At 37.3% G+C, this 12,092-nt stretch overlaps 2 protein-coding genes across 3 annotated transcripts; one reads left to right on the top strand and one right to left on the bottom strand.

Moving 5' to 3' along the window:
• Positions 1-1,944: 1,944 nt before the first annotated feature.
• On the bottom strand, positions 1,945-7,556 carry LOC134675041 (LIM and senescent cell antigen-like-containing domain protein 1). Of its 2 annotated transcripts, XM_063533189.1 has the most exons (9): positions 7,402-7,556; positions 7,221-7,285; positions 5,706-5,819; positions 5,255-5,367; positions 4,776-4,968; positions 3,970-4,111; positions 3,408-3,524; positions 2,636-2,777; positions 1,945-2,170 (listed from the first exon to the last, which is right to left on the bottom strand). In XM_063533189.1, the coding sequence occupies exons 2-9, from the start codon at positions 7,226-7,228 to the stop codon at positions 1,980-1,982; spliced, it is 1,020 nt and encodes a 339-aa protein (XP_063389259.1). In that variant the 5' UTR covers positions 7,229-7,285; positions 7,402-7,556; the 3' UTR covers positions 1,945-1,979. The 2 variants fall into 2 exon arrangements, with proteins under 2 accessions (XP_063389259.1, XP_063389264.1); XM_063533194.1 differs by lacking the exon at positions 7,221-7,285.
• A 2,207-nt stretch (positions 7,557-9,763) lies between these two features.
• LOC134672467 (DNA polymerase delta subunit 3) lies at positions 9,764-11,621 on the top strand. Its single transcript, XM_063530397.1, has 2 exons — positions 9,764-9,802; positions 10,020-11,621. Exons 1-2 carry the CDS (start codon positions 9,764-9,766, stop codon positions 11,550-11,552), a joined length of 1,572 nt encoding a protein of 523 aa, XP_063386467.1. The 3' UTR covers positions 11,553-11,621.
• The last annotated feature ends 471 nt before the right edge of the window (positions 11,622-12,092 follow it).

The following is a 12,092-nucleotide window of genomic DNA, read 5'->3' as shown; positions in this document are numbered from 1 at the left end:
TAAACATTTGGTAGCACAAATAAATTATATTTAATATTAATAAAAACATTGCATAAAGGCACTTTTTCGTTTAGTAGTCAACTCATAATAAGAAAATTATGTGGAACACTTTTTACTACTTCTTAAGGCACATAGTTTTATTAATACTACCCCATTTAGGGGTTGAAATTAACAAGGTAGTTGGAATGGCTGTCACTGATCATGCCTTTAGCTCAATATATTACACCTAATGGGCGTTAGCATGTCAAGCACTGGTACGTACACCTTATACACAGACAAAACATCCTCCAGACTGAGCATAGTCGCGCTACCACCTCTGCCACGTATACGGTAATTTTACTCCATGTTCGAGTCGAAAGTGTCTTTGTGTGACGTCTGTGTCTTTGAACGGTCCAATCACGGCACGGGACTTCGCTCACCTCGTCCCGCGCACCCCCGCATTTTTGGCATCATCGGTTGCATGAAATAATTGCTCTAAACTCGGTCTAGAGGATTTCATGACCTTATATAAAATATTTTTTGCAATTTTGAATTTGGAACATTCTTTTATTCCTTTATAGTTCAAAACTCGATTTTAATTTGTTCTTTTTAAAGAAACTCGGGACTTAGGAGGCTAAGGGCCAGTTGCACCAACCACATTTAACGGACTGACTAACGTCAATCAGCAGTGTAGTATGAAACTTCCCATACAATAAAATTAAGTGAACGCTTTAATGGTGACAAACGGTAACGGTTTGGTGCATCCGACCCTAAAATAAATTGATTTATTAACATTTTGGTAAAATTGCCTGACAATAACTTTTCAAGATTCCCATAAGCTTATTACAATATTACATGCGACCTAGTTTTTACTTACATTACATGATGGTCCAAAAATTCCAAATTAACTTACATTAGGCTTTACTTAGCATTGACATTACAAAATTATTAATATTTAAAAATACTACCAACCATTATTTGGTTAAAGTTAAAACTATGTTGTTAATAAATAAAAAGATTCATTGTGGTTTACGAGCATAAACATCAAACATTTAGAACATGGTACGCTTAGGCACTGGTCCCACCGCGAGCTAGTAAGCTATGAGCTATCGGCTATAAACACGAACAAAAGATAAGCACTCCCGTGTAAATAAAAGAGACACGGCGATATTTATAGTTACTCGCCCAGCGGTGAGCTATAAATATCGCCGTGTCTCTTTTATTTACACGGGAGTGCTTATCTTTTGTTCGTGTTTATAGCCGATAGCTCATAGCTTACTAGCTCGCGGTGGGACCAGTGCCTTAATACAACATTACAACATTTAAAGGCGCGCCTTATTTCATGGACCGCTTTATTGATTTATACGTAGGTCACTACAGTAACTGTAAATAGATGGTGTAAACAGACACGTTTAAAACATTTATTAATACTATTTATTAACACAACTGAGAACGTGAATAAGTTACTTCATTAATGACACAAATAAAATACCTAACAATACAGAATTTTAGGTTTTAACCTTTTCACCGCCACAAAAGTATTACAGCAACAATTGAAATTTAATCTCATACACTCCCTACAGGGGTTATAGGTGTAATAAAAAAGAAGGAATAAGTGACCATTTTGTGTACAAGTGTGTCCTTCATGTGTTCAAGGATGATTAATAATTTCTGCAAATAATCTATCTAGCCCCAAACTATGTTGACACATTAGATAGACGACTGCAAACCACATGACGATAACAAATAATATCTGAAAGTCTGATCACACAAACCTCCTTACTTTGAGAACTCCTGGGATAAACTATAATTTAAAATTATACATATGTGAGTGAGGGTAGGTCAGTGTGTTTAGAGAGTGGTGACATGGGTGTCTAGCGGCGCGGCGTGTAGTTTTCGCTGCGACTATCATCTGCAAAGTTGATTGCGGCCAATGACGAAATATTATACATATGTGAGTAAGTCAGTGTGTTTACTTTAGATAGTGGTGAGATGGGTGTCTAGCGGCGCGGCGTGTAGTGGTGCGCGCGGCGCAGACGGCGGCGCAGCTCCTGCGGGAGCTTCTCGTAGCAGCGGCGGCACGCGGGCCGCTCGTCGTACTCGTAGAACTTGCTGCGCGTGCTCAGCGGCGCGTCGCACACGGCGCACGCGAAGTGGTGCACGCACCACGCCTTGTTCAGCGCCGTGAATACTGGGGACAGAGGCACTAGTGAGCCTACGCTGCACATGTACACTCAGAATCGATTTAGGGCCAGTTGCACCAACCACATTTGACAGACTGATCAACGTCAGCCGGTGCGCGCCGGCGATTTACTATGAAACTTTCCGTACATAAAATTTAGCAAACTCTTTAACGATACGAACAGTTTGGTGCAACCGACCCGTAGTGACGGCCATAATGATATGGCAGAGCCATACATACCCATGTTAACACATTTGAAAATAAGGTGACTGGTTTAGAATGCCTCAAGGTAAAGCTTAAATTAATTTTCGGTCGAACATGATTTTTGCCTATGCCGAAACTGAGACCCCGTCGAACACTAACAAAAATACAGTTTCGTCGCGGCGCGGCTGAAACGTTCAGCAATTTTTTGATTAAAACCGAACCTTCGGCTGGGCCTGAACTACGCTGATAAATAAATAATAAATGACTGACCATCTCCGGCGATGACCTGGTTGCAGACGTAGCACAGATTGCCGAACAGCTGGTGGTAGTGCTGCTCGCAGTACGCGAGGCCCTTCTTCTCGTAGTGCCGGTGCCCGTGGAACGGCTTCTCGCATTTAGCGCACACGAAATGCTGAAATCATTACGTCGGCGTCATATAACATATAATATATGTATAACATATAAGTCTGTAAGGTATTTGTAATATGGGCCTTGTTGACTGATTTAAATAAATATAAATAAAGTAGGGGGTGAATTAACTTTTTTGTGTTGTTATTCTGTCCCGTTGTCTATGGGACATTACGGTTCGTTAGAAGAAATGTTGAATCTTTTATTTTCTCTTTGTGCATTTTATTTCTTATATGTGTTAAAATTTTGTTATTGTAGAATATGTATTTCTATGAATAAATAGAACAGTATATATTCAGTTTAGTTAGTTTTTTTTTCAAAGTAGTTAGGATATAATATATGTGTGCTTAAAATCTTGTAACTTTGAACCCATTCTCGTTATCTAATTGAATTGAAATTTAGCATCTCCAATTCTGATGACAATGCAATACGCTAAGATGGATTTGATGATGCAGGCCAAAGGAACTTTGGGATAAAAAAAACGCAAAGATGTTGAGTTTAGGCTCATTAAGTCATTATAAAGGTCTCGAAGAGTAGGTACTCGATAGGCATGTAAAGGAGAGGAAGTTAAGTCAGCAATAAAAGATTGTATACCGAATAATAAACAATTTTCAGTTATTTTTTAGTAACATACCTCAACATGCCAATGTTTCCCGAGGGCGGTGACGATCCTTTCCTCGATGGGGCGGCGGCATGCGCCGCAAATCGGGATGCCCATCTTGTCGTGGCAGCGAAGGCAGAACAGGTTGTTCTGGAACAAATAGAAGTAATAATCTCACCAATTTACAGCAGGACTTGGGCCTATTGATAATATTGTCTATTACATTAATGTTTTTGTTCGGGTCGAATTAATCAGCTTGAATTAAATATTTCCAATCATCCAGTTGCCAAATGGCTTAAAAGTGCATTGTTAACCAGCCCGTTACCGGTGGACATAAAGGTGGTGCCCATTTTACACTTCGTCACTCCTGAACAAGTTTATACTGTGGCATTAGGGGCCACGTAGTTATACATGAATAGTGCCCTAGCATTAAGGTATGCAGCTTCCAAACCGGAGGTTTTGGCCTTGCTGATATCGTAAGTAAAGCGTAAAAATAACCGCGTAATAAATGTTGTTGCAAAAAGCGAATTTTGAACTTCTTTGTAATGCAACTGGGAAAACGCTAACATATTAGATAAAGTAGTGAACTACTAACCACATCGTTGGCCGCGTAGCCCGGGCGGTTCTTGACCTCGCGCGCCGTGTGGTCGAGCTCGACCCCGCACGTGGCGCACGTGAAGTGGTACCCGTGCCACACCTCGCCGCGGTAACGCAGCGGCTCGCCGTCGATCACACCACTGTTGGAATAAACGATTCTATGTTATTTTTACTAATACTAAGTGAAAGAAAGAATATAAAACACTGTGTTACATTTTGGTGCCGTGACCAGGACACTTATCTTATTTTATTGTTATCGGAGGCCCTTGGTGACACACTTCGACCCATAGGGATCTTTTGTGCAATTACCCCCTAGAGAAGATTCGTCAACTACTCAAGAGCTTTTCCATGTGTCGGATGATGGAGCTCATGGGTAGTGTTTTAAAGTCCTTGGTTCCAGATATCCTGCTCCAAAGTTCTTCATTCTTTGTCTGGCGAGGGCGTGACATTAAGTGTTTTACTGTCTCTTCTTCTTCGCCATACATACGACAATCGGTGTTGTCAGAGTGTTCCTTCTTGGCCAGAATTCCTTTGACCCCGTAATGGCCAGTAAACACCCCCATTATGATTTGGAGTTGTGACCAGGACACTTAGAGCCATAGCTACCGATTCTTACGGCTTCCGGTTCCACTATTTGAAAAATAGCCGATGGACAAGTTGTAGGTAATTTATCCTGTTTTATGTTAATAATGTAAACAAAAGTGTGTGTGTGTGTGTGTGTGCAAGTGAGAGAGGGAGAGAAACAGAGTGTGTGTGTGGTTGTAGTTGTAGTGTTTTGGGGGGATTGGTGGGTTGTCAACTTACTGGCACTTGTGGCACATGTAGTTCTGCAAGCCGTCGGCCTTGATGCGCGCGTTGCAGGCGTGGCACAGCGCGCGGCCCGCGTGCTTGATGAAGCCGGCGTCCGCCAGCTCCGTGCTGCACTCCGCGCAGCGGAAGCAGGCCGGGTGCCAGTTGGCGTTCATTGCCTTGATCACTCGTCCGATCACGAACTCGCCTGTTCAATTATTTTAAAGATTTCTTCAAAAAATTATAAATAAAATTAAATATCAGACAGATTAACCAACAGAAAATAAATGAGATATTGTTATAAATTGAAAGAGATACCTACAGAGTTCTATCGAGTAAAAAATATTATTGAGAAGGCATAGCATAGAGCTATATAAATTAAAGTAACTTTACATGATAAAAAGTATAGGTGTGATTTATACGACAATGCTGGATTTGAGTGTAATAAGGATAATTGTAGGTAATTAAAAGGCAACAAATGCCTGTTCACTTACCGCATTTGCCGCAGCACGGGGCAAAAAGCACCTGAAAGTCTTGTTCGCAGTATTTACGGCCCTCAAACTCGTAAAACACTCCATCAGGGAACATCCGGAAGCATTGGGCACATCTAAAATAATATCAACAAATAAATTGACTTCCACTACTCAACAAGTTTGCCATTTTCCACAAACATTCCTTGGAAATCCATTACGCTGTATGTATACATAAAACTTGAACACGCATAGGCTATTTAAAGATGCAACCATTATAATTTTATAAAGCTAATGCTATGCTAATGCTTTTTTTACATAATTGTAACAATGATAAATTGGCATTCTTTAACATGCGTTAGAAAGAACTCTTTAACATGGTGTTATACCACTAGAAACCCTTGGTAAACTATTATGTTTCATAACTGCTGTGTTATAGCACCTTTATTCTCAGAAGTTGGGATTAAATACATACACAAAACAGTTTGTATGCCAGAGTTCTCCATTGGAGTTGACGATCTTCTCGTTGGGCTCAAACCCATCGCCGCAACGAGTGCAGTACATATTCTCCAGTGACATAGTTGCAATTCTGTAAAAACAAATGTGTTACTAGTAAAGTACTTAGGGATACTTGTGAATAAAAATTAAGGGAACAGTAGGCCTAGCACATGATTGGCACGACAGTATCATGTGGCGAGATAGACTACCCATCTTTATCTATGTTAATTAAAGAGGGACGGGTAGTCTTATCTCGCCGCGAGATACTTTCATGCGCGATAATCATGTGCTCGCCTGGCTGTCTAAACAAAATTCGGAACATCAATTTTATGCAGTTATTCATGGTGATGAATGATGTAATGATAAAGTAGAGCTAATGTTACTTGTTGCTCAGAAATAGAGCATAAAACATTACACAAGTAGTCATTTAACAAAAAAAAAGTGTCCATAGGTAAAACTGGTTGTACATGATTAGCTATATTTTTTAGTAACTGCTAATTTTCCAGTATTAACAGCCTTAAATGTTTTCTATGCCTCCCTTTTGCGTGCACGACCACAGATAAGATATTCACTTGATTTTTGACAACCCTAAATAGCCGAAAGGGATAGAGCCATATATTAGAAAGGGCCAGCATGATTCAACCCTGAACAGCTGTCAAACTTCGTTTTTGTAGGAAGTTTCCTTTCTGTACGGTAGTACTATTAATTATTCTGTGGAACTGTGGGAAAACAATGTGTAGCTTCAATATTAGCATTAAATAAAAAATACAACAGATCATGCACAATGAACAACCACAATTGAGGAGACTCTTCTAATTTATCATTTATTATTTGAGCAGAGTTTAATATATGGAATAGCCATAATAATAATTTAATGAAAATAGCATAAATACATTGGTATCTGGGATAAAAAAGTATTAATGTTGGTTAATAGAAATATAGCATTTCCTATAATATTAACTTAAGTTTTGTTTTTTGCACAAGGTGTCTACAAGAGTTGTTTGTACAAGGTTATCAAAAAACAATAAGTTACCATGAGCTGGAAGACTAAATTATTTTAATTTTCTGGATATTAATACTTTCTGATGGATTTATTTATATGACCACCAAGATGACCTAAGACTTAAGTACAGTTACTCACATCCCCTCAAGAGGAAAACATGCTACAAAATTCCTGTATGTATGTATTAGGGAAAACCAATTAAAACATTAGGTAAGTACTCTTAATGTAGCTATATATAAATGTTAAATAGTCTAAATTGATGGATGTGGAATGTTATTTTCTTAGTTAGTTGTAGTAAGTAATGAAAGTAAAAAACAACTGAAGTTATTATCTAAATAATTAAGAACAATTCAATGGATATCTTTCTTTTTTTTAAATTAATGATCATGTGTAGGTTGTATGGCCTTACGCTAACTATTAGCAGTGCTAATGAGATGTCAGTGCTAGTTAGCATTATAAACCACTCCCACATAAGCAGGTGGTTCTTACCCTGGCATTTTAAACCTCTTATTGTTCACTAAAAACAAAATTAAAGATGTCGCTGGCTAATTTCTCTGCAGAAAAAAAGAACTGTTTTCATAATTAGGTCTCAATTAAGCATATATCATGGAAAACTAAACAAACTCCCTAAATGATGTAATGCAAACAAAAATAGAACACTTGTACTCACTGAATGAAATTGTTACAGATGAGATGAGAAGGCGGTAAACTAACACCTGATAAACGTGTTTCCAGATATACTAACTTTCAGTAAAGTTAATTGAACGTACATAAATTATAAATAACAAGAACTTATCAATAAATTCCTAAGAAACTAGTCTAGCCATACGTGTGAACAGCCCATCGACACCCCATACTTTGATAATTTAAGAACGTACTTGTTACCAACATTGAGGCATAGAAATAATCTTATCGAATTAAAATGACTGCTGTTGCATTTTGGTGGCACATACCATACTTGCTTTTAACATAGACGTATTATACTTACTTTTCTTTAGGTTGGTATGATTGGTAGTAAAGTAAAACGTCAAACGTCATTTGAATTGTCGTGAACGTGTTAATACGTGGTTATTTTTTATTGTAATTTTGGTAAAATAACTTTAGCTGTTATTTAAATGGGGGCCAAATCTTTAAGGAAATGTGAAGTTTGTAGTGGGTGTGTAAGAAGACTAACTACTGACGTATTTTTGGCCAGATTTCCACTTGATCCGAACAGGTCGGTAAACTGATGTTTGTGTGCAATATTTTAATTTTTTACTTTGAGTCGTTAACAGTTACTTATTTAATTAGTTTGAATTAGTTTTAGTCGTGTACAATCCATGATTAAAACGAAAATATTTTGTGCATAAAGTATTTTTAAATAAAAAACTAAGTAACCTATGACACGAATAGTGTACGACCAATTTATCGATAATCTCTTTATTTCAGATGTCGATTATGGGCAAAGCTGAGGAAAAGGAAATGAGGATTTGGCGTATTTATTTACCTATTCAAAAGCTGAATGGAAGCAAGTTTATTTGTGGAAATCATTCTCCATCCAGTGCCTTCAATAAAAAGGGACCAGATTAAAAAAGAAAACGCGCGAATTCAGCATATTGTAATATGCCTACTTGAATAATAAACTATGTTATTTTTATCATGTAAAATATAATTGTTTATATAATGTTCTTTTATTTTATTAATCCACGTGATTCTCAAAATGTACTGTTACAGTAGTACAGTAGGTAAATACAGCAGCACGTATCGCACATTTATCGATATCGATAAACAGTAGGTACTGGAAGTGTCGAGCCCTAGCGTTGTTTTTTTTGTGTTGGTAGTATTGTGTGTGGTATTTTTTTTAACAATTATGGACTGGATGCGAGATCTTTAAGCCTGTATTTGGTGTGTTAGCATATGTACGTTCATAATTCGGTTCAACGATTGTTCGAGAGTGCCGACTCTTAAAACGGAGTGATTATATGCTCTTTGCGTGTGAAGGCCAAGATGACACAGAATGTAGCGATTCAGAATGACACATTTCACTAATATTGCCATATAGGAAAAAAAATAATAGGACGTGAATAATAGACGGCCATCCAATACCCGGCCAAACAAAACACGGAGGGAAAAGTCCGTCCGTTCTTGTGTTTTAACCTGTCCTGTCCCACGGCTGAAATCTGAGCCACAAAAGGTTAGTGACTTTTCATACAAAAAAAATGTTGTTTGTATGAAAGGTCACTAACCTTTGTGGCTCAGATTTGAGTCGTGGGACAGGACAGGTTAAAGTTCCAGAGGACTTACTGCCAACCACCTGCCAACATTAAACATCTGCCTTACTGTCACTCTTAAGGCCCCTGTACACAATGGCCCATAGATATAAGAATATATACAGATGCCTTCCAAGCGAGCTGTCAGTGGGACCACTTTTTGTTTAGTGTACGATTAACAAAGCGACCCACTTTGCTGTAGCCATGTCGATAAAGTCATATCGATAAACTATCGACATTTCTTGCAATTTTAATTTTACTTCAAAGGTTTAACTATACCTAAAATGAACAAAAACGCTTTGTTTCTTTACTGTGGTTATCAGATCACAATTTTATAGTCACGCCCCACGAGAGAACCAAGGGAAAGTTCAGATATTTAATTAAAATACATAAATACCTACTAAAATAGGTGGTCCGCAATAATTGAATTATTTTATTACATTATAATATATTCATTATCCATTAGCATTTCAATTATGTTTATGTTTAACGAAGACATTGAAGCTTCAATTAATCGCTATTTCGTTCCGCTGTGTAGCGTTTATCGATATATAACATGATTAAAATCGACTTTTCACATCCCTAAAAGAGCACACATATACGTTTTTACGCACACATGCACAACCTGGGTCGCCTAAAAAGGGGCCACTTGGATTTGAAGTCCATCTTGTCAACAGTATAGTTGTCCTTTTTTGACAAGTGGCATTTTAAAAGAGCGAGGAGAGAGAAATGATACTAGTTGCTGCGCCGTCAAATAGAACAATAAAGGTAGGGGCCTTGACAATGGCCCAGCGCGGGCCATTCTGGGGGACGCATTTATGCGTTAGAGGGAGCAAGTGATATTGCTATCTCATTCTACCGCAAGGCTGCGTCCCTTGGACTGGCCGGCGCTGGCCCATTGTGTACAGAGGCCTTAATGTATTTGAGTGATAAAGAGGCAGATAATATTTCTGTTAGATTATTAATAAAATCGCTTTCGAAATAAAAACAAATCGTACATTCTATGGCCGTTCATTAAAAGAATATTAATTTTTGACAGTTACAGGCTGTCAGCGGTTTGACATTTCATGGCGACAACGAAGAAACGCAGAAATCGCGGGTTTTTAAGGGAAATATTGTAAAAATGGCTGATGAAAAGTACTTATCGCATTTAAGTACATTAAAAGAAATAATATTGGACGAAGAAAGGTTGGTTACATATGTATCTATTAGCAAAGAATTCTGTATACATGTGAATGAAAGCAAATCTCTGTTGAATAAAGTGGCAGCGGAAATTAGGAAAAATCACCCAGAAACGATGCTTAATATTACATATATTGTATCTGGATTAACAAATGATAACAAAGCTCAAACGAGCGTTTGTCCTGAAAATGAAGTACCAGATTATCGGAAGGGGCTGAAGTTAGTTTTCTTTGAGCACATATACAGTATTAACAAGGGTAAACCTTCTGTAGACAAAGTAGCGTTCATGGCGATAACTACATTTGAAGATTACCAATTGTGCTCGGGCTTGCTAAAGAATAATGTATGTTCCAAATTGACATTAGATGAAATAAGTAGATTGAAGTCATCCAGCCAAGTGGCAGTAGCTGAGCAAAAAGTGATTAAACCACCTCCAAAGAAAATTAAAGAGGAATACGTGAAAGACAAAGTTATGAATGGTGATGCCAAGAAAGCAGAGATAAAATCTGAACCATCTGTAAAACAAGAAAAAATGACACCACAGAAGAATGTGTCACCACAAAAAAATAATACAACAACAAGCAAGCAGAAGCCTGATGTCAAGAATACTCATAAAACTCAAAAAGGAATAGCTGGGTTCTTCAGCCGGTCTGACAGTGCTCCAGCAAAGAAATCAACAAAAGAGACCAAGAATAATGAACCTGATATTAAAATAAAATCAGAAGCAGATGCCAAGGAAAATGATGAACAAATGGATGTAGATATTGATGACAAGGTACCAGAAATAAAGACAACTGATGATAAACCTGTCATCAGTAATGGTGTAAAAACAAAGACTGAGGATATTACTGTTAAAAATAAAAATAAATCTAAGAGCAGTAACAAGTTTTTGACCCAAATAAAAAAGAATGCAAAGGTTGATAAAAAGCGTAAAAGAGTCTTACATATTTCAGACAGTGAGAGTGATGAAGAGAAAAATGATCCATTTGTTGATGATGAAGACATGCTTGATAAAAAAATTGATGTAGAATCTGAAGATGAGATACCTCCAACACCGGCTGTTAATACCATCAAAGTGGCATCCAATATGTTAAATCCTAGGAAGAAAAGAAAGATAGTTAACAAAACATACACTGATGAGGATGGATACATATTAACTAAGAAAGAGGAAGTTTATGAGAGTCTGTCGGAAAATGAGGACACAGACATGAAGGAAAATGTAGAAAAAGAAAAAGTAAATAATGAAGCAGCTAATGAAAAGAAAGCATTAGTTAAGATTGAAGTCTCTCCAACTAATAAGAAAAGTGGCCCAAAAAATAGCAAAAAGAAGATATCTCCTCCTCAGAAAGGGAAACAAGCTACACTTATGAACTTCTTCAAAAAAGCTTGATTCACATTGTAAATCATGGGTTTTGAAAATAATGTGTTATGAAAAATCTTTTGTTCTCTATACTTGAATCTGTTCCAATAAACTTTTATTTACTAAATTTTTGATCATTCTAATAAGAACTCATATCAATCCTTTATTGCCCACTGCTGAGCATAGGCCTCAGTATTTCTTCTACTTCTAGTACACCACTTGTCCCGGCCCCTAGCTAATCTCATCCATGCGATATATATAGCCTGTATAAAGCAGTTTTTAAAAATGTGGATCCATCCGAATTAGAAAATTAACAGAATCACCATTTTAAAAATGGTGCAGGCCCCACACATATTTATTGATTATAACTTGTTTACTATAGAAATAAATAAGTCAATATTTTTGGGGACTATCTTACATAAATCGACCTAGCCCTAAGCATAGCTTATATATATATATATATTTTAGTACTAGGAGACAAATAAATAAGTACATACATACAACTCAGGAAAAAATCGGGATTTTATTCAGATCCTTCAGCTTCATTGATTGTAACTATTGAGACTGTTG

This window comes from Cydia fagiglandana, chromosome 2 (genome assembly GCF_963556715.1).
Source record: "Cydia fagiglandana chromosome 2, ilCydFagi1.1, whole genome shotgun sequence".
Lineage (NCBI taxonomy): Eukaryota > Metazoa > Arthropoda > Insecta > Lepidoptera > Tortricidae > Cydia > Cydia fagiglandana.
The sequence above is the reverse complement of the archived record's forward strand: the minus strand, read 5'-3'. Positions and strand labels throughout refer to the sequence as shown.